The sequence below is a fragment of the Corvus moneduloides genome, chromosome 7 (genome assembly GCF_009650955.1).
Source record: "Corvus moneduloides isolate bCorMon1 chromosome 7, bCorMon1.pri, whole genome shotgun sequence".
Lineage (NCBI taxonomy): Eukaryota > Metazoa > Chordata > Aves > Passeriformes > Corvidae > Corvus > Corvus moneduloides.
The window spans coordinates 20,215,230-20,238,635 of NC_045482.1; the positions used below are offsets into that span (position 1 = coordinate 20,215,230).

The 23,406-nt window shown below is 41.1% G+C and overlaps 1 protein-coding gene across 3 annotated transcripts in view; it reads left to right on the forward strand.

Moving 5' to 3' along the window:
• Nucleotides 1–14,482: 14,482 nt before the first annotated feature.
• The window catches only part of STK39 (serine/threonine kinase 39), a 90,973-nt gene continuing 82,049 nt past the window's right edge, over nt 14,483–23,406 (forward strand). Inside the window, exon 1 of one of the 3 annotated variants that reach the window (XM_032114427.1) lies at nt 14,483–14,838. In XM_032114427.1, coding sequence (XP_031970318.1) covers nt 14,808–14,838 — 31 coding nt within the window. In that variant the 5' untranslated portion in view covers nt 14,483–14,807. Of the gene's footprint in view, nt 14,839–15,098; nt 15,359–23,406 lie in introns of those variants that run through there. The other 2 variants (XM_032114426.1, XM_032114425.1) reach the window with 2 other exon arrangements.

Sequence of the window (23,406 nt, forward strand, 5' to 3'; positions counted from 1 at the left end):
GGTGCTTGTCAGAATTGCAGTAGTTATGAAAAGTACTGTGCTCTGATCCCCACAGACTACAGCATCCCTTTTAAAATCCAATCCTATGGAAAATGTCAGGAAGACAGGTGGGTACCCTATTACCTGCTTCTTTGTGTGCTTAGGCATGGTGCCTCCCTTACATTCTCTCTGCAATTTCACTATCAAAATGTAAAGTTCATATGTAAAATTGCTTTACTGGATACTTTTATCCAAATATATTTATCCAAAATATAAATATTACATACTTAGAAATTTCATTTAATACATCAAGGTCATATGAACAATTATCACTCCAGTACCACAGAAAAAGGGTCAGGAAAAATGTCAGAGGTCAAGCCTTACACATCTTGCCCAGAGGAGTGGAGAAGGAGGGAGGGAACTACCTGCTTGAGTTCCCAGGAGATCCCTCTTCATTGCTGTGGAGGTCAGGCAGGTGACAGCCATCTGACTGCCACCTCCAGCCTTCCTCTAAGGAATCAATTGATTTGCACCCAATGGTTTGATTTTCATGGCAGCAGTACAATGCGTGTTGGTCTTAAAACTAATCTGGGAGCTTCAATTAGTTTGTGACAATAAAAGCTGGAAAAGACTATTGTAATATGATAGATTTCAGGTGAGAAGAGCATCTAAAGGCTTTTGGGTGCCATCTGAACTAAAGATGACTAGACTGAGGCTTGGAAGCAGTAGAAGGTTTGGGAGAGACAAATACCTAAGTAGAAATTGAAGGTAGTGTTTAGGCAGCAGGAATGAGGTCTCTGTATTTTAATGGAAAATTCAATATGTGCAAGATTGACTGTCACTGCATAAGACATAGAGAGGTTAGAAAAGTGCAACTAGAATGATTAACTGAGTTAGAGAGCATTATTCTGTTGCCTGAATGTTGAGAAGGTGAATTATATTATGTCTGAAGAAGGCACATGTGCATCTTGTATAAGAACCTCACTCTGGTAACATGCTTTGATTTCATGTGATCCCCTCTGCCTTTTTAAAATACCTGCGTATTACTGTACCAAATATTACTGTATCCCACAGCCATAGGGAGGAGGAGAGAAGATCCAACAGGCAGGAATTGTGCAGCAAGATTGATTTATTTAATTATTTTACAAACTCTTTTATAGACTTTTTTCTTCATAGTCTAATTGGACAAGGATCAGCCACCCACTGGGTGGATTGGCTAGAAATCCTAAAACATCCGTTGTCAAAATATTTTCCTACTGTACCATAAACAAAGTTCTACAAGGTCGCAGGTGTTCATGGTTTACAGAACTTCTGCTAATCTCTTCATGAGAGAGAAAACTATCCCACGGGCATAGAGAGAAGCAGGAAAATTCTTGCTAGCAGCAATATTGTATCCACACCTGTGTTATGCAGAGTAGTATCCACCCCTTGGGTTACTTTCTGTTTGCCTTCCCAAATGGAGCCAGTGCTGGTTAGGAACAAAAGAATTGCTTTGAAACATGAGCTAGAACCCAGAGGTCTCTTAAAAAAAATTCTGAGACATCCCACCCCAAAAAATTGTATTCTGAAACCAAAATGCAGACAAAAGGCCAGAGACAGGTTTTAAATAGCCTTGGCCCAAATTACAGTAATACTGATTAAAATAAATACATGCCTTAGAATCATAGAACTGTTAAGTGTGGAAAAAACCTTTAAGATCATGGAGTCCAACCGTTAACTATGATTTTGGAAAATGAAGTGATTTCCATTTTCTCTTCTTTCCCTCACTCTCTCCCACACTTGAATCATAATAATGATGATTGGAACAAAAAGGGAAGAATTTTTTATTTTAAAATTTTATGACAGTCACTTAAGTTGCCATAATGACACTGCAGAGAGATTGCCTGGTTGATTCTAAGATTTGTGGCATATGAGAACTATGTTGAGGCACTTCTTACAGTAAAAGCCATTAACAGACTGAGAACATATACCATGAAGAAAAACTGGGGACATAATTTTCAGAGTTGGTAATTAATTAAAATTTGCTACTTCATTCTCAGCTCCTATTTAAGTAATTTATCAATTTAAGTGTTACATGGTCCACAATTTCTGCTTTCTGATAGAATATTTTATTAAATCAATAATGAAATAGATATAAATTTCAGCTCCATAATCCCAATTTAATTTGGTACAATCAGAGAAAAACACATCCCTGCTCCGTTCAACAGTGCCAGATTGGAAACCCTCGCAGCTCTCAGCAGTCCCTGCTGCAGAGCTGATGCCTCTGTCTCAAGGGGACTGAATGAGCTCCTCTGGGCAAGGGCACTCAGTGGGAGCAAACTGCAGCCCGCCCATGCCCCAAGAAGCAACTCCCACAACCATTGGCATATCTCAGCAAGCATACCATAGGATGGTGGAAATGGAAGAGCATTTTTTCTTGTGCATCTGTTTTATATTTGTCTCGCTTGCCTGTGCCTAAGCTTGCCCCTTCCCCACTGGAGAACTGGGCTCTTCTGGGAGAACGCAGTGTCTGTGTTTCTCCATCCCTCTGGGCTCTGGGGAGTGTTTGAAGTCCAAGGGTAAGCTCTAGACTGGGGTATCTTTTGAAGGAAAAATCAAAGCATTAGAAGTAGTTTAAACAAATCATTTAATGCCAAATACTGTATTTGAAGTAAGGTAAACTGTGTAAGGATTTATCTTTTTGGTATGGTGGCATGATAGCAGGGTGGAGTTTTACACACTTCCAAAGAGCTTTGCAAAACAATTATTTAACCCTCTAAGGAGAATGTTAGGAACAGAAGGGGATAGGGTAATTCCAGTAGCTTGCAACTTCTCTGAGTACCTTCACATTACCAATCCATCTGGTTTTGTAGTTCCCTTACAAAGAGCTTTGTTAACTGCACTGGGTACCAACTAAATTATGTTGCACGTTCATTATGAATGCATGTATTCACCAGGGAATAAAGCTGCTGCAAACAAATACACTGAAAACTTTCTTGAACACGTAAACCTTCAGCAATTCTTTCTGCCTCTGTTACCTCAATACAGACTTTTATAAGACTTGTTTCAGGCATGTCTAATGTAGATGTCCTTTCTGATTAAAGGGAAATATTTTAGATGGCAGTTCTCAGCATTCAGATTCTGCTGTTAACCTATACCTTTTATTTTTTTTCTAAAGACAAGGAAAAGACAAGGAAGGGACAAGGAAAGATGGCTTAGAAATCAGGTAACATGCTGAGAATAGGATAAAGAATATTATTAAATAAATAAAACAGCAGTGGACTGAATACACATTGGGAGAAACATTATATTGATGCACATTTTCTGACCAATGTTAGGAAGTGCTAGGAGGAGCCAGGCACAGCTTTGAACTTTCTGGATCCCCATGCGTGAATGGAATTCTGAAAAATTTAACTGTAGTTACACAAATGGCCACAGAATTTTTTGGTTTGATTACCAAAAATTAAGCACAACAACATAACTAGTACAAAATGTTAACCTGCATCAGCTTCTCTTCAACATTACCACACTTGTGAGGACCTAAGCTTTGGAGCTCTGTTAGATATGATTGACCCAAGTCAAGGAGCACTGCTTTGTCTTTGACTACAAGTCCAACCAGCAGCCCCTATCCTTTGCAAACCTGAACTCCCTATGGACAAAACTGAGTTAAAACAAAGCCTTGAGCGCATCACCAGGAAATGTTGCCTTTCAGGGATTGCACTGCCTGTGCTCAAGGCCCACTCTGACACAGCATGGCTTGGTGACCTGAACCAGCCTGCTGTGAAAAGCTGTGAGACCTGCCCTTCTCACCTGGCTGGGGTCTTTCCAGACTGCCCCCTGCCACTGGCCCTGCTGCCTCACCAGCACCCACAGCTCCCCGATCACCCTGTCCTTGCTGCTCCCTGATTGACACAGATGTACACAGTCACCTTCCAGAAAGCTTCAAGTCTGGGAATACAGCCAATGCTAAAACCAAACAGAAAACATATTCTCCCTTGTATGCACCTAAATGCATGTGTGCTCATCCCCTGGTCTGTGATAAGTCCCAGGAATAAGCCTAAATAAAAGTAATCAAAGTTTATGGAAGAGTAAGGAAAGCAATGTAAAGCTATGGTGGGACATGTATGAGGGATTACATCTTTTATAGAGAATTGATCAACCCGCAAACCTATAAACTGACAGTCTGCAGGTAAGATAGGCCTATTTGCCTCTGACTACAGAGTGTCCCTGGCCCTGTAACCTGGGTGAGAGAAATCAGTTCATTCTCTCCTTGCAATCTGGGGGCACTGCTAAATGGTGCTCTGTGGCAGTCACTGCAGAGACCTTGGAGATTGATGGGGTGGTAGAACCTGGGACTGTGTTGATTCTGCAACCAAAGGAAGCCTGTCTGCCTGCCTTGCAGTATTACTCTTCCTCCATTAAGTAAGTGGTTCTAGCATCCAGGCTAGCCAGCTTGGCAACTTTCAGGGGCACAAGGTTAAAATGCTTCAAAATCTGAGAAAACATTAGCTCTTTCTGTTTTGAAACCTCTCATTTGAAAGTAATAGTTCTTCGTGTTTGTCTGACTTGTCTCTACAAGCAATATGAACATATAATTCATCAGGAGAGAGGAAATGTCACCTGAAACTTGCTGAGGAATATAAGATCAGCACTAATACAAATCAATACAGGTTACTTTCCTGATTCATAATGTATGTCAGGTTGCAATTCCCATGGCTGAAGGCAGCCTGCCTAATATATTTATCTAGTACTTGAATCAGTGCCCAGCTCTGCAGAATATACAATTTTCATTTAAAAGTAATAGAGAGTTTTGAGGCTTGTTGAAAGATCTCACATTGTCATTCGAGTACACAGGTTTTTAAATGTGTTTGGACGTGTGCCCTAAGAAAACAGTCCTACTGGTGATGGTGAATGAGCAGCACTATTTCCAGCTCGGGGTCATCGCAGTCAGCAGGGACAGTTTCCTGAAGGGTGTCATCATTCATATGCTGGTGCATCACTTGTACTGTATCCAGTGTGCCTTAGACACTAGGACTGAGTCCTGCACCTCTCATGAGTCACCTTTACATTCCCTGCAAATATACCTTTCCTTTTTTTTCTTTTTCCAATCTGAAATATTGGTAGGTTTGGGATAGAAACTACTTAAACTGATTTAAGACCTTCCTCCTGATTTTTGACTAGTTCATATATCAATGCTTCACAGAAGTTACATAGTTGGATAAATATTTTGCCAGAATCTCTAGGAAGCTTTAAAGAGGACTAGTACTATCTGCAGTGCAAATGTTAATTCAAGCAAACATAACCAAAACTATTTTATTTGTATTGGGGGAAAATCTTGTGTAAGCCTAGAACAGTTAATTTTTTTACTTTAGAGCCCAGAATCTAAAGCACTTATTAAAAGTGTAAGTATTCATTATTTGATTTAAGACATTCGGAGGACAAGATCTGAATCTAAAAAGTAAACATATATTCTCAGTATGCTCTTGTTCTAATTGTTCAGTACAGCATTCATATTGGAGAATTTGTCCAAGAATATCAATAAATATGCACACAATTTGTCTGAAAAGAAAACTTTTATGTTGTTTATCTCATTAAAAATAGTAGCATTTTACTGCAGCAGAATAGATAATTTTTGAAAATGTTGTAACTCCTGCATGTTTTGAGCTTGCATATTGCACTGTTTCAAGCAGTGAAATATATTTGTATGTAACTTCAGAAGTACATCAAAGACGCAACATAAACTTGTCCCTTTAAGTGGGAGACAACAAAAAGCCCTTTATGTATTTTCACTTGCTGGGAGACTTGGAAGCATTAACAAAACCAAACTCATATTTTATTCTTTGTTTGACAAGACGGCGAAGGAAATATTAATTTCTTTTGCCATTATTAAAGGCTACCATGTTTCTGCCTATTAGAGAAAAACTATCAGATTTAAAAGCAAATACAAACCCCATCGAGTCTTCCTTAACCACGGTATTAATACATTCTTGGAATACATTCAAACATCTGCTTGCTAAAAAGCTTATGGCAGAGAAGGGAGTTTGTAGCCTTCAGTTGGGATGGTATAAATGACCATAGGAAAGTCCTTAGCTGTTTTTAATGCTTAAAATTTCTTTCTGGGCAGATTTAAAAATACATGAATATTTTTAAAAGCTTATGTGATAAATGAAGTCTATTTAGATGGCTAACAACTTTAAAATGACAGTGATTTTCAGCTGAAATTCCACTGCCACTATTGACACAGAAAATTCATTTGTTCTGCTTGTTTCGTATCGGGAGATTTAGTGGTCTTGCCTCAGTTCTGCAGCAAGCCATTATTCTTACATCTGGTTTTGTATGCGTTTGGTCTCACACCTTTTTGGGAGCTGGGTAAGGTGCCATGTGTTCCTTTTTCCTTTGACTGTCTCTCTGGTTGGAGATGACCTAACCTGTCATCTCTGATAATTGCTCCCTCTCTTCTTATGCCTTCAGCTTCTTCCATTATAAGTATTCTAGTTGGTAGTTTTCTATCAAAAATGTTTCCAGGTTACCTCCAATGATTCATTGTTAGAACTGTCAAATTATCCCTTGTGCCATCAAATAACAGGATATGGCATCAATGAAACTGAATCTGACACTGTTTCCCCGCAATGCTTTTCAATAGGGATGGTATTACTTTCAAGGGACTTTCAGCAGTCTACTAAATTAAGGGATAAAGATGACCAGCTTTACTGTGATCTCCCCAAACTTGTGCCACACGAACTGCAACTTGGAGTATTTATGTAGCTAAAAAAGGCTGACTTTGTCAATCACCTGCTTAGTTGAGATACTCTTTTTGCATATCTCTTCCAGCAAATTGAGAATATTAAATTGTATATTTTTGCCATCAGCATCTACAGGTCTATGAAAGATTTTACCCATGCCCCTTTTTTTTTTATTTCCTTCAGGAAATACTCTTTTGTCTCCACTGAACTTGTGGTGTGGCATATCTTGTTTGCTTTTTAAATCCATATATAGCCTATAATTTTTAATACATTTTTATCTTAAAGATGAGCACTCTGCTATCTTAAAAAAAATAAACATATGAGTAAGATCTTGCTCTGGAATAATTAAGTGGAGCTGGGCACCTCCTGTCCCAACTTGTGCTAATGGCTTTATCTTTGTAAGGTGTGCCCTTCAGATATATTTTTGACAACCACGTTTTGTTTGAGTCAATTTTCTGTGTGTTTTGGTTTTTTTTAAAATCGTTATTTACCTGCCTGCCTTTTACTTTTCTTCACTCATGGAAGCTAAGACTTTCAGGGCTTTTATGACATTTAGTGCTACTGTTAGGACTACTTGCCAGTCTTCATGGATTTAGAGCTCTGCCACCTGGATTTAGAGCTCTTCCACCTGGATTTAGAGCTCTGCCACCTTTCCTCCCTCAAAACTGTGCTGGTTCTCAGTGCCATGTTTTCCACCCTCTGCAGATTTCTTCCTAGAGTGGATAACTTCAGTTGTCTCAGCATGTCAGCAGGCTAGCCAAATTCTGGACTATTGAAAGACTGGGAATGATGTTTCTGTTTCTGACCTTCCAGCCACAACCCAGTCAACTGTAGGAAACCAAGGTAAGTTCATAAAGGCACACAGCTCAGACAGGTTGCATATTTCCTTTGAGTTTCACTTTCCTTTGGTTAAAAGATATTGCACACATACATTTCAAACATATGTGTAGCATATTGCTCATGACTTTGTAATAAAAGTTTGTAATAAACGTATTTTAATTAAACAGTGTCGAGGTGCATGATGTGTTAAAGAATTTTTAGTCACTGTGGGAAAGGAGCTGATAGCCCAAGAGTTTTTTTGGTTTGTTGTGGGGTTTTTTTCCCACTAACAGCACAGATTCAGATGAAAGCTCTGTTTAAGTATCTTCCTGTTGCCTTTTGTACTGTTGGATCACAGAATCAGAGAATCACAGAATTGTTAGGGTTGGAAGGGACCTCCGAAGATCATTATCTAGATATTCGATTGTACCAGAGCTTCCAGATACCCCACTCCTCCCATCAAATACCATTCTTGCCTTTTGGTTGTTACGCTGCAATATTCTCCCTGAATCTTACACATCCCAGAGTGAGCCGTGCCTGCTGCCTGGCTTGTAGCATCCTCTTCCCATACAGCTCTCTCTGGTGCCACTCAAAGATCACATCCCAGAACTACACCGCTCCAGCTGATGCTCTGGCTAAGTGGCATGCCCTATATCAGTGAGTACTTTCATACCAGCACCATGCCATGTGTTGGTGGTGTAATCACTGGCAAAACAAAGCTGTGCCTATGCTAGGACTTGTTTACCAACAGAGATAATTTGCATTTTACTGGCACCATTTCCTAGTATATTTTTCAGTATATTGGCAAAATTAGGCTTTTACATCAGTACAATAAGCACCCTTACATAAGCATAAAAACCAGAACTAATCAAAGTGTGGTTTCTGCAGCTATAACTAGTTTTGTAGGTGCAGTTGTACTGGCCAGAGTGTCAGGTCAGAGCGTGGACTTTGATTGCTGTATTTGCAGGGGATGCATTACAGGATGTAACAGAAAAGCCTGCTTAAACAAGAGTACATGATGTTTGTGCACTGTTGATTTTACTACTGGCAAAGCTGGAAACCAAATTAGGAGTTCTGTCTTGGCATGTTATACCTGTTGGTATATACTAAATGTAGGGCTTTTATGGGTAGATCATCTGTGAATAATGATGTCTGCTGAGTGTGTTTTGTATATTTTAATTATACGCCAGTAAAACTTAAAAAAGGTTATGCCTAAACTACCTAATTTCTGTTTCTTGTCTATAAAAAACAATGTTGATTCGTTTAGGTTTCTGTTATTCTTGGATAAATTAGATTTTTAAAGAAATCATAAAAACAATAAGGGATGCGTTAGAAAAGAATGTAATTTATAATACTACATTTAAACCCTCCTTTTCTGAATTACACAAATGATGCAAGATCCAAAGCAAGTGTTAAAGGTCCTTAAAAGAACACTGACATCAAAATTTTTGAGTCAATAAACAATTTTTTTAATACTGTGAACATTCTAGGAAATACAGAGAAGAGAGAAAGGAAGTGTTTAGGAATTTTAAAGCACCTCACTGTTCTGAGGAAGAGAGATTTTTCTTTAGTTTGAGCTCTATTTTTAATGCCTTAACTGGTATTTTAATCTTCCTAGAGTGGAGACTACTCATTTGCTGGATTTATTCCATGTTGCTGGGTTTTTGTTTCAGACATTATTCCATAGCTTGTCTTAACCCAGGAAGCTTTATAGGATTTAGCTGATACACAGGAAAGTATGGTAACTTCTGTACTTTCCCCTTTGGGTAGTTACATGCAGTGTTTCAGCACTTTATTAGAGTAGAGGGAGTTAGAGCAATAGGCAATTTTTGTAATTAAAATCTGAAGCTACACTGACAGTACTTTTGATCTGCCCCATGACTCTGGGGAGTAATGGTAGGTATGGCAAACACTCCTAACAAGAGAAACACTCAAGATTTCTTGATGCTAAGCCCAGGTTGCCAGGGCTCTGAGCACATCAACTGGATTTGCAACCTCTTTTCCTACACGTAGAGTTTTACTGTCTGTACTCAAGCCAGCTCAGACACAGTGCTGCTCTGTAACCTCAGATCAAGGTGCTATGAAAACAGCCAAGTTGCAAGACAGAGCTATGAGAAGCCCTTCCTGGGTCCTCTGCTGTGTTCAAGCGCAGACCTTTGCCTGTGGTTCTTGCCTGAGCAATGCTGTGGCTATGCTTGGTCCTTGCCTGAGCCTACTACACTGTAGTAGTGCCCAGTCTTGCACCCTGATGCTCCTGACCTTGCCTTGCTGACTGAGTTCTCTAGCTGCAGCTTGGACCTGCCCTGTGCCTAGACTCCCCTGGCAGTCACTGGACTGTTAGCTGACTCTGGCTGCCATCCCTGGGCCTGTCTGGGCTCCTGACAGGATGTCTCCTACTTGGTGTGGCCACTGGCCCTGCTGCCTCACTGGTACTTGCAACTCCCGTCTCCCCTGCCCTCCAGGGCAGCCCAGCCCTTGCTGTTCCCTGACATGACTTGCTCAAGCAGAAGCTCTTCATTAAACAGCTTTATTCCTCAAGGATGGCCTAGACTGAGGAGCTCTGCCAGTCCTGTAAAAGCCAAGCAAGCTGCCCCGAGAGACAGGAGCCTGAGCTTCTCATATTGTTTAAGTTGGACTGGGAATCTTGTTGACTTACTTCAGGGGAAATTTAGCCAGCAGCATTGGACAATTTAATTTCTCATTTGTAAATCATAATGTTAGAGAGTAATTATAAAATATGAACAAGGTTTATTTTGGTTTTAAGTACCATTTTGATTTCCCAGGAAGCACTGCTCATCAGACCCCAATTTTCCCAGAACAACAAAACAACAACAACAAAAAAAGGAAAATCTAAATGTAATCATGATTTTTGTTTAATGGTCGAGTTTCATATACAGGCACACTAATGGCACTTAGATTACAAAATTATTTCAACTTACATCCCCAAAACTAAAAGGAAGACCTTTAGAAATGTTTAAATCCCAAGAACTCGAGCACTTTATAAACATTGCTGGATTGAAGCTTGTAGCTTTCCAGTAAAATACGAACTGTTTCTTTCTTCCCTGATCCTATAAAAAGAAAATGAACAAAGGCTAGGGTAATTTACTCAAATAATGAATAGCCTTTTATAATTAAGGTATTGTTTTGGTCATTCCATGACCATCTAACAAAGCTGAAACTGTGTTCCTGCTTAAATGGTGGCATATCCTATTCCCCACTATTGGCTGCATTTTTCTCAGGTCTCCCTTGTTTATTCTGTCTATCGCTTGTTTGGCTGCCCGGTGACTAGCCAATCCTTTCAGATGAACTAAACCAGGAACTAGCTGTCAACCAGATTACATCTCTGATCTTGTGAGGCTGTGTGAAATCTCATCCTTAGAAAATATGTATTACACTCCCAGTTTTGCTACAGAGCTCTTTTATGACCTTTAGCAAATCCCTTAAGCTTTTTCTGTTTCCACTTGTGAAATTGAGGTAATTATAGTCCTCAGTCTTTTTGTATGTGAGGATTAATTTATTAATATGCATGAGATGTTAATATCCTACAGTGATGAAAGCCATAGAAATTCCTAGATCAACTCTTCCATGTATTTGAGTTTTAATCATTTACAGTTATGGAGAGTTTATTCCTGCTAAAAGTTTCAGCAAGCCAGACACCTCCACATCAACTTAATTGTATTAAACTGTAGTTCAAAAGCAAGAATAATATTTAGTTCACTGTCATTTTCATGGTGACTCTATCTTAAATTCGTTCGAATAATCATAGTGGAAATTGTGATTTCTGAGGGTTCCAAAAGGCATTTGTTGCAAAAAGGCTATTTTTGCCAAAACCTGAATTGCTAGCATGTAAATAATCCAAATGGATGCAAAATTCTGAATTTTGAATGTTTGAAATGTATAATGATTGGTGTGCCATCATGATTTAGGTAATTAGCCACTGGGGCTCATGGTGCTGGAATGAGCTAGTAGTATTTAGCTGGTGATTTTAAAGTTTTGGGTGGTTTGGCAGCAACAGCAAGTTAACGGCACAATGTGTTCCCATGGCCTTGTTTGAAAAGCTGGATGGGTGGATGTGAAGGCTTAGCTGCCATAACAGGGGTTCCTACCATGCAAAGCCACCTGTGACATTGAGGAAAAGCTCTGTTGACACTGAGGCTGCATCTGCTCTCCAGCTCTGCGGAGAAACTCACCCAGGCTCCGTTATTCTTTTTAAGTTATGGCTTCAATATGCCTGTCGAGACTCCTCACTTTCAAAGGGGTTGAGACAAAGACGTGAGCATTTCCTCTATCTGTTGCCTGAAAGCCAGGTTAACAAAAAATACCTAAGAAAAAGATTTAATAATGGCATGTTACCTATTTAACTGTGTATTCACTAGAGGAGAAAGGGAGGTTGAAAGTGTTTAGTCTTCTCCCATCAGCACCAGCTGCTGTTGTGTGTCATATCTCATGACATTGTTTAAAGCACAGACATCCTTCACTGCTAATAAATTAGAGGCTTTCAAACCTTACCTACATAATTGCAGAGAGCTGTGCTGCTGTACGTGATACTCATAACTGCATTTTTAGGCCATTTTTGGAAGAGAGGCTGGTTTTACTTCACTCATTTCTCTGAGGTAGACTAAGTGACAGTAGAGAGAAGAGATCCTTCTTGCTCCGGGTTAGGCTGTGGGAGGTTATATTGCTGTTTTGGCTGCATCTGCTGCCTTTCTATTCAGAAATAAAGTGGTTTGGGTGGATGCTGTCCCTTTATGTTACTAGCATACATACCATTACTTATAAACTGCAGTCCTCATGCTTGTATCTGATTTTATATGTATTTTATGCTTATCTTAGATGTATCTTAAGGTATGCTTACATTCAAAGTTAATTTGTTGGTCTGCAATGTTGCTGTAAGCACCTATGTTATCTTGCCTAAATTCTGCAAACCTAGAAATGGAGTCTGAGTTATTTTGCTCTAAACACTTTTTTGTCCCATCTGGAGAGGGTACTGCAGGGAACTTTCAAAAAGTCTGAGTGTGGCTTAACTCTTCTGCCATGGTGGCCTACATGGTTTTAAATATTGCCGGTTTTGACTGTAGCCTGGCCATGTAAAGCCTTCAATCACTTTGGAATCAGTCATTTGGGTGGGACTGGACTCAGTGACCCAATCTCATGGAATCCTACATCCTCAGGCACTCAGAAAGACCAAGTCACATTCAGACGGGACCATTCTGAACTGTCATCAATTCGGAGAACAGTGATTTTTACATCAGTCCTGTCGATTTCTCTGGAACCTCCAAACCCGGCAGGTTGCTACTCTTCCCAGTGTCCGGCAAGCCTTGCGGAGAAGGGCGCTGCCTTCTGCCGGGGCTGGAGGGCCCTTCCCCGCCGCCTGCAGCAGGGGGCGAGCGGCCCCGCGGCTCCCGGGCCGGCCCCGGCCCCGCGCTGCCCTCGCAGCGGCGAGACCTTCTCGCCAGCTGTGCCCTGAACGCACGAACGCTTCCCACGGCTCCGACTGCTTATGAAATTGCTCTCCGGAAAGGGTCCTCCTGTAAAACCTGCTCATTTCAACGAATTACAGAATGCAGGTGCACTCTAGAAATACCCAATTGTAGGGATTAGTTGGGCACACTGGGACAATAATCAGGACAAAAACAAATATGATGGTATCAGACGTTAACCAACAGTTTAAAAAGTAATATGGCAGTAGCATCACAGAAATTCATGGCTCAGAAACTAGCCACCTCCAACCTCCTCCCCCCCAACAACTGAGTACAGATGGAAAAGCTGGCTGTTTTCCATCAATAGTGAGTAACCCATTTTCCCTACTGATTGATTTGGCCTGTATTGTTGCTCTTTTACTATTTTTTTTTAAATGCTATTCCTGGCAGAAAAGTCTTGGCATTAAACTTAATGCTGAATGACAACTTAATACTTCCTCTTCCAAGTCTCACTGACCTTTAGTTTTGTGGCAAATAATTTCTAATTTGTATATAGGAAAATACTTCAATCACCTAGCTTTTAAAAATGAGATTGAGAGTAATCATTAGTTTAGCACAAAAATGCACTATTTTTATTCTACTGCTAGAAGTCTCTATACTAAGCTGAACTGTTGCTTGTGAGAAAATGGAAGTGCAGTGCACAAATATTTGCAAGTTGCTGATATACCTTCTGATGAATCATTAAGCAGTGGTTAGGACTTCCTTCAGCTTTCTCAGCAACACAACAAAATAGAAGTAACTTACTTTCCTCTTTGGAATAACCTTCAATTAACTGAGTCCTCACTGAATTAACCACACAAAAAATTTAGTTAGTAAAAGGGGATTATCCAAAACTGAACTAGAACTGAATAAAGTAGCTAGCAGGTGTTGTTACATGTATCTTTTATTGACTTTAAATCTCGCTGCATCATCCTTCCTAACAATTTGTGAGGTTCAGTTCTTCTAGACAGTGCTATGGCTCTCCTGCTTGCATACTGTATTCGTTCTAATTACCTTAAATTCATTCTGTAGGAGGAAGTAAGATTTTGAACTATATGGAAATCTTGTGTTACCACTGTTCTCAGAGCTCTGTAAATCTTAAAATGCAAAGCATTCAAAGTAGGAGTGAGACTGTAGACTACACAAAAAACTATTTTCCAAATTACTTCATAGTAAGTAAAACCCTAATGATATCATTGAACACTTGACACTACTAAGAGAGTAGAAAAAAAAAATCCATACTATTAACAGCAATTTCATTTAACCCCAGGTTGGTTTTTTTTCAACTGTAAAATGGGAAGCACTAGAGAAGTTTATTTATTATTCTTATTTGTTTAAATCATTTGGTTCTGGTTTGCCAAGGGGAGCATTTTCAACTCTCCTCAGTCCTTCTTGCTGGCACTGAGGCGACATGGTGCAGCTGTCCTACTCATCCTGGAGAGGGCCACTCGTCATAAGGTGATTTAACCATTTTGCAGGACTGCAGCACCACAACCGATGAAAGCAAATGCTTTCTTCACGTCCTCAAATTCGAATACATGTCATCTCGCAGCAGCGGCGCTCTTGGCAATGACACTTGTATGTGAGCTGTGCTGCAGAGCAGCCTGTGTGCTTAAGCTATCGGCCTAACAGGTGCTTTAGCATCCGCCACGCGACGTGCCTTCCCTCCAGTCCTCCCCGACCCCGCGCTCGGCCCCGGCGGGGTCCGGCAGTCCGCGGGCAGGGCCGTGGCCTGCACACACTCGGCCCGCCACCCCGTGCAGGACCTCGCAGCGCTTCCAGAAGCACAGAGCATGCCAGCGAGCCGCGGGATGAGCGGGGAAGGACGATGGGCAGAGCTGCCGCCAGCAGGCTGGCAGGTAGGCTACGAGGTGCTGGGGAAGGCGGCGACCACCGGGGTGCGCGGGGCCGCTCCCGCGGGGCGCCTCCGCCAGAGCGCCCGCGCTGCTCCCTCGGGCGGGGGCGCGTCAGGGGGCACCGCCTCGCTCTGCCGGCGCCGCACCGACACCGTCCGGGGCCGCCGGGCCCAGGCACCGCGCTCGGGCTCCGTCTCTCCGCAGCGGCGCGGGGCGAGCGGCCGGGGCCAGCGGCGACGCCCGCCTCTGCCTCCTCCCCCTCGGCGCCCTGCCTCCTCCCTCCGCCGGGCGGGCGGCCGGCTGCGCGGGTAGGGCGGGCGGGAGGCAGAGCGCGGCTGAAAGGTGTTGCTAGAGGGGAAGTTTGGAGAAGGTCGTCGGGTGCCTGGGCGCTCCGGCAGCATCATGGCGGAGCAGGGCGAGTCGCCGGTCCACGTCCAGCAGCCCCAGCCGGCCCCCGCACCCGCCACCCCGGCCGCCGGCTGGCCCATCTGCAGGGACGCCTACGAGCTGCAGGAGGTGATCGGTCAGTGGAGCGGGGGCGCGGCGGGGCGGAGGCGGGGAAGGAGGGCAGGGATGCCGCGGCCGGCTCCGGGCCTACCGGCGTTTGCTCTCCCGCAGGCAGGGCTCGCTCACTGCGGCGGACGTGCCCGGCACTGCAGCGGTGGCTGCTGCGAACTTTATCCGCCCGGCAGCGGGCAGCCCCGGGGGGCGGCGGCTCCTTCTAGAACCCGCCGCGCCCCGCCCGGTGCGGCTCGGTGGAGGTGCCACTGACCTGCATCGTCACTCGAGCCTTGCCCTGCTGGTTTGCGCTGGGACCCCGGCAACTCCGCAGATGCTCTCTGGGTGCTTTATGTGTCTACGCTGTGTGTCCGTGGATGCGCACATGTGCGTGCATCCGCTTAGATTACTCTGCATTTTTTCCGGTGCTTTCATGGGGGAGGTAAATCTCACCCGTAGATCTGCTGCTCACGTGACGCCTCTCTCTTAATCAGTATATATACATCTATGCGCATATATGTTTAAACTATTTCCCCTTCTCCCTCACTGTTTCATCTTGTTCACATCTGCTTGTGCCCCTCGGCCCCATGCCCGTTGGTGGCACGTGAGGCCAGCGGGGGATTACAGCTTCGTTTTCACCCCAGCCAACCTGCTTTTGACCCGGTTTGCCATGTGAAGTTTAACCCGTCTGCTGGCCCCCTCCCATATCCCTGGAGGATGGGGACTTTCTTGGTTGTGTGCTTCAGCACTTTGTTCACGTGTCCAACTAATGCAGATCAGATGTGTTCAGTCTCCGTTCCCTTTATTTGGATTAGGTTATTTTGAATTTTACTTGTGAAATGCTAACTGTTGTTGAAAGTATGTGCGATGGAAAGTTTTTCATCTCTTGGCCTAGATGCTGCTTGTTGCTAATGATCTACTTTGGGAAAATTTGCTTTTATTTGTATGTAACATTTTAAACTTCTAGCGAATACTGCAGATGGCAAAGACCAGCTCTAAGACTGATTGCTGTCTCTTACAAATGAGGCCACTTAAGTGAGAAAAGTCCAGGTGATTTGCCTGCTGATGCTGTTGATTATCTTCAGTATATTGCTAATTGTTGTCAGGCTGACGAGAACTGCATGTTATCGATCTGGAAGTTGTGTGTACTCAGCTTTGTCATTAAGCTTTTTATTTTCCACAGGCAGAAACAAAACAGTTGAGAAAAGTACTTCTTCCTTAAAATGGGATGGCTTTTTATTGACCCAGGTGGTACCTCTGTGTTTCTGTTTGTACTTCCTAGGCTGTGAATAGGGACTAAGGAGGGATGAGGGTTCAGGTGTTCAGGTCCCTGGATGTGGCTGACTTGGATGAGTATTGAGCAGGTGTTGCCTATGGAGGCCCCCCAAAAGTATGGGTTTACTGGACAGAGGACTTTGTCTTTCTCAGTCTGGATAATGGATCAAAGTTAGCCAAGTGGAAGTGACTCTACTAGCATAAAGGTGTATCTTTGCTGAGGAGTAGATCCCTCTTCTACGGTGAAAAAGGCCTCAAAGGTGTTGGATTATTCTTTGTCTAGGGTGTAATATGAGTCATATGAGTTACTTAAATAATAGTTGTTTTCTGTTACAGTACCTGTAGAATGCCTGTGTGAGAATTTCCTTTAGAAACTCCTTTCTACTTTATTCTTTCCGCTTAAAAGCTTGCATCTTTTGGTATGTAAACTGTAATCCTAACTGCTAATATATATTTACATACATCCGTTGAACAAGTGGATGCTAAATCGGACTAGCAGATACCAATCATTGTAGAGAAACTTTATTGCTAGTTACCTATGGGTGCTCTTAAATATTAATATTATTTAACTGAATGCCTAGGGAGTAAATTGAGGTCAGGGTATATTGAGTCAGATTCTTGGACACACTGAACTTGCCTGCCATAATTTCACTAAACTTAGGTTTCTTCCATGACTTTCTTTCAAAGTCACTGAGATGTATTTTGTACCACTTGACTAAAAAATCTTGTGCTTAGTCAAATATGTCTTTTTTCATTACACTTTGTATTTGTTTTCTTAATTTACAGGAGACTCACCACGAGATTAAATTTGGTCTGGATACTATTAAAAATAGTAAAAAAACCCAACCAAACACACCCCATCCCACTTTCTAAAAAAAAAAAAAAAAAAAACCCTACCCAACCAAGGCTCCTGTAAATTCTATGTGTTTGACCACATGCTGACATAATTTTGGAGCTGTAGGATGAATGTTGGTTTTATTGAATGTGGTAAGGGACTCTTGAAGAATCTTTCTTATATCTGAGGGAGGAGAGAATGACGCGGTCTGAACTTGGTTCAGCAGCAACCCTTTTCATGGGCTGTGCCAGGGTTAATTGCATTGTGAACAGTAGTTACCACTTGCTGAAACAGAGCTGATCACCTCTGGAAAGCACTACATACTTCTCCCTGAGGAGTTTGGTAGCGTCAGTTCAGTTCAAACAGCCCTTTCCCAGTTAAATGAGAAAAATAAAAAGACATTGAAGCACCGTTGTGGGCTTTGCAGGAGGAAAGATACACCATGCTGGTTTATCAAAATGCTTCCCAACAGAATAGACTTTAGATTCTTTGGTAACTAAAGCACAGATGCAGAATGGCTGTTTTAGGGGTGTTTAAAAGTTTTGGTGGGGATTATAAAATGAAAGTAATTGTTAGTCTTGTGGGCCATCTCTATCCTTTGGATTTAGCAGTTGGAGAAGTTCTATTCTTCTTCTGTGTGAGAACACAAAGTTTTCTTGTTGCTCATTTGTGTCTATCTAGCCACATGCTGTGTTGAAAACCAAGGCCACATGATACAGATTTCCAATGAAAAAGCTTTTTAAAATTTTTCTGTCTGTTGTATCCTCCATGATGGCTGGGAGATTCAAGTGCTGGCTGAGGAGAAAATACTAGTTTTAAGGGGTGCTTCTTATGAGATGTTATTCCAAGTCTGCTTTATTTTTTAGGTGGCTGGCCACTTCTCTGTAAACTCTTTGTCTGCAGTTTCATGATACATTTAATCTGCTCTAACAGGCAGCTGCTGAAAGGATCGCATTGATCTGACAGCGAACTAGTTCTTCTGCTGGGTCAGTTTTCTGCTGGATCAGATTCCCTCTTTGACTTGCTGCATGGCTTTGTGATTGATAGGTTTGATGCAAGGAAGAGGCTCTTCCAATTAATGCCTAGATGCTTATATTTTCTGGAGTGTGAAAAAAACATTCTGATTGTGCTCTATAAATATATAAAGAGGGAATTTTTACATTAATTCAGATTAATACAGGCTGTCCATATACAAAAGCACTTAGAAGGGGATTCCTAATTGTTAGGACAGGAGGATCCAACCAACCTTCTGGCAGTAGTTACATAGATAAGAACTGTAATTGCTATTAAGGCAGAGCCAGATTTAATTTAGTGAAGACCTGGGAGATCTGAGATTTTAATGCATTAAAATGCTCAGTGGATTTTAATATGTATGGAGGGGGTTTTGTTGTTTTTTGTTGGGTTTTTTTGGTAAGATTAATATGACTTAGATTATAAAAAAGCAGCTTATAAAAACAATACTTGTGAGAGGTGTTCTTACACAGTTTGGGTTTATAACCAAGTATTCAGAATAAAATAACTGAAATTGATTTCTCTGAATTTATCATGTACATATATGAGTTTTTTCTTCAGAAGCAATATAAATCTCACAGAACAAACATTTAAATGGTAATCAACATTAACACTTTATTCAGTTTTGATTTTTTTAAAATCATCTTTCTACCTTTCAAGTTGTAATGAGCTCTACATCACCTGGATGAGACAAAGCAGCATTAAATCTTGGTTGATTTTTTTTTGTTTTATTTTGGGTGGTGGTTTCTTTTTTTTATTTTTTTTTTGTTTTGGTTTTAATATGATCAAGTGGCTTTGACTTGAGTTTGGAAAGCTACTTTGGAATTGATACTTCTCTGCCAGATGTAACTTTTTGTCATCCTGCACTGATGGAAGGTGGATTCTGTTATGCAGAAGCAGTGGATTATTTTGTGATTCGGTTGGGTGCTAATTTTCATTATAAAATTATGTTTTTCTCTCCTGCTGCAACTGACTTGGAAAATTAATTTGGCTAGGAAACAGCCAGAATTAGATTGAAATAAAGGGTTACTTTTACGGGACAGATTATCTATATTGGCTGCAAATTATTAAAGAGTTACCTTAGTTGAACTTGTGTGTTTGTCTAGCCTTTTTTTTTCTAACTTTGAGCTCAAGAATATCTTGTGGTTTGTTGCCTCAAAAGGTGCAGTGTTTCTAAGTCAAATGTGTTGGGATTTTGAGTAGAACAGGTTACCATTCGAGACTATTCTGCTGATTTTATGGTTCTTATTGTAAGCAGCCTGTGAATGAGGTTATGGCTTGGATAATGGCTCTGGGGTCTTTGGTGGTGTTTCCGGGGTATGTTATTTACTTTTTTTTCCTCCCCTGCTGCGTGTATTGCTAATGGCTCTTTGTCTAACAGAGAATAGACTCTCCTATGTTTGTTGTTATCAGTGATCTTTGTGTAGAGTGGTCTCTGATTATGATCCTTAGGAACCCATGTTCACGTTGGTAATGCTGTATGCTGTTTTGAAAAGCCTTTCTATAGTTAGAGGTAAAATTACAGTTCTGTGTTGTTCTGTTAATCAGATGCTTGTGTCTCATTCACACTTTCCAAAATTTCTTATCCCTGTGCTTAATCAGGATGCTTTAAAATATTTGAAGGGCTTTCTTTTGCGGTAGTTTTTATGTATGTACTGTAAAAGAAATCACACTGTGCTCAATGAAATACCACACTAGCAACTAAAGATATGGTAAAATTTCATATTTGCTCTTGCAAAACCTCCAAAATTCCTGCATGAAAAGCTGCAAAATTTGATAAGTAATACTTCATGCTACCTAAGGTCTTTGTACCAAATTTGTAAAAAAGAATGGTATGCTTGCCTTAATTCTGCTCCGAAGTAAATTCTATTCCTTACCAATAAATCTTAAAAGTTACTACAGCAGCCTAAGCATATTGTACATGCACATACTAAATACAGCCTTCGTAACGTTATTTGTAACTTAATACAACTGTAACTCGACAGGAAGAGTTTAATTTTGTAAATGAAATTTTACGTTTTGGGAAATAATTGGTTGAGATTTTCTGTCTGCTAAAAACCATCTGTAGAAACTGGGGAAATATTAAATCCCCATTTAGTATTTTAATAAGGAGTGGCTTTTAATTCAGTTGCCAGGGTAAAGGTGGTCATGGTGCAATTTAAAAACACCTTGTAGAACATTCACAGTGCTGTGCTGCTAATGAGGCTGTGCAGAGCTTGAAGCTGTTAATTATTTGCTTTGTCTCCACATGGTAGTGTTGGGGAAGGGACCTTTGTCTTGGCTTTTTTTTTTTTTTTTTTTGAATGAAAATGAACTTTCTGCATTAGAAATACCCAGAGTTGAGCCACAGCTGTACATGGCTGTAGTTTTCATTGGTTCAAAGAGGTTAGACTTGAAGTGATTCAATGTTCAAACTTTGTTATATAATCTAGTGAATTTTTTGAAAAAGTTAACTAATGCAATTGGAATTCAGACCTGTCAGGAAAAAGATTAAAAGATTAATTGTAAATTGTAAAAAAAAAAAAAAAAAAAAAAAAAAAAAAAAAAAAAAAAAAGCTTCCTTTGAGTTTCTCCTGATTGCAAGTAACCAGCATATAAACCTTGTTTTTAAGTTACCTTGTTATCTGGAAGATTAAAGGAACATATACCAACAAGTCAGGCAATTGGCTGGTGCTAGGTAATGATAATTTACAGAAAATATGCTTTCCTGCTCTTTGAATCTTCCTACTTCCCTTTTGGTTGGCTCTCCTCTCCCTATACTTCCTCTTTCCCTTCCATCCAAGTTCTTCTTACAGATAAGGCCCAATACCTCTGATGCCTGGAAAGTCCTGGCTCCACAGGAGTTGTTTGAGTGCTGGAAGAGGAGCCGCTCTACTGGGAGTGTGTAGAAATTTGAAGGGATTGCATGATTTTGCCCCTTGCTAAGTGTTATAACAGCAAGGCTTTGCGTCTTTAGAGTGGAACCAATTCTTGTAACCAGCATTGTGCTTTGATGGTGGGGGCCAAGTTCAGATGTGGGAGAGCTATTTTAGATTGGGTCAGATGTTGTTTTGAAACAACTTAAGAGCTGTTTTATTTTATTTTCTTTCAGTGAAGAATCACTTTCTACTAGGTCTGAGACCAGTTGTTTTTTTTTCCAGAATCTGTTTGTCAAATGGAGCTTCTCTTTGTTAACTGGAAACAAAACCACATCTGTTCTGATTGGCTTGAGGGGGAAAAGCAGTGAGCTCTCCATGCAAAGGAGATGCGGGTGGCTCATATAGTGGCTACTTGTCTAGGTCATATTGCATTTTTGTGTGCCCTCCCTTGGTTCTCTCTTTCTCTTCCGTCATTTCACCTTCCAAAATAATTTGGAACTGTAAGGCAGCAGTTGATAGAAGCTTTTTTTTCTTCCAGTAATAATAGTAGCTCTTGATGTTTAAAGAATGGGCTCTAAAAATCAAATTAAGTTAGCTACTCTTGTTAGCTTCTTGGGCTTGCTGAAGTCACTGGGCTACTGCTAAGCAGAGGTTGCAGAGGAGCACTGTGCTTGCAGGAAAATGTCACTAGGACATTTTCTGGTGCCCAAAATTAAAGGTGAGTTTCTCCTCACCCCCCAAAAAATCATACTTAATATATGTTGATGCTACTTACCGTATGTAAATAAAGAATGAGCTGCATTGAATGAGTGGATTTTTCCTTATTTCTGCCTTTTACAGCACAACCTTTCCAGTAGGATGAAATCCTGACAGCTCTACTAGATTTCACCATTTCTTGCTAAGTTTGAAGGTCTTGGATGTGCACAAGGGTTGTGTGGTTGAAGCTTGTGGGTGTAAGAACATTATTATCCAGCAGTATCAGGATGAGGCGACACTGGTGTGGAACCAAATTCTTGAGAAAAGAATTTTCTCTAAAACTTTACTTTTTCCTTATAAGAAGGAAAAAGTCTCTATATATTTATACATACATATCTATCAGTCTTTATATGCACTGTTCTAGGTTCTGTGTAGTTGTGGGATCAACTCTGTAAATGAAACAAGCAGTTTCAACAACAAGTTGCTTGTCTCTTGCCTTCTTTGGTGGGGTTGGTCTGCTGTGCTCCCTTGCTGACCTTAGGGTTCTGTGGTGGTGATGCAGCTTCCTCCTGCACAGTGCTTCTGGCTGGAGACTGTCCTTTGGTATTGAAGGGGTGCCTGGGAGACTAAGAGTGCTGGACTGAAAAGATGGGGGAAAAAACCCAACCCTACCCTGAGGCAGAAAATGTTTTAATGATAAAAAACAAGGGGAGTATAGAGGAACAAACAAGCTATCAATCATGTACCTGACAGTGCTGGAGGAATCTAATTTTTCCTGAAACTGATGTCAAGTCAGAGTTACTTTGAGAGTTGGTTACCTTTCAGGCGATAGATCCTTGGGGAATGGTAGTAAAGAGGAAGCAGCTTAATCTTCATGGAGAAGTGTGCATGCTTCCTGGCATTTATGTAGGCTTCAGTTGACAGGTGACTCTTCTATAGAAAATTTTTATGGCAGTGGTGAGATGCTGAGAATGCTGATGAAGATGGTGGGATTTAAAGAGTCCCTCTAAACAATTCCCAGGTACATTTTGCCAGGATTGCTGTTCGTGACAGTCCTGTGGCTTGCTTGCAAGGGAAGCTCAGTGAAAAGTTTGAACAGTATTCTCCATTTGTTAGCTGAAGTAATAATTTTGTGGCATGAGTGGAGTTAATATTTTCAGTCCTTTGCCCATGGTATTTGACTAAGTATGTGGTTTTACTCAATAGTTCAGTGAAACTTCAGGGTGATAAACTAGCTGTCTCTGTTAATCCTTTGTCTTTACAAATAACAATTTCTGAGTAATTTTATTAGCCTCATTATTCCTGTGGACGTCTAAATGCCTTTGAGGTATTTTGATTGTAAGTTAAATATAGATGAAACTTGAGAATGTCCTATAAGGCTGATGTAATGATTATGCT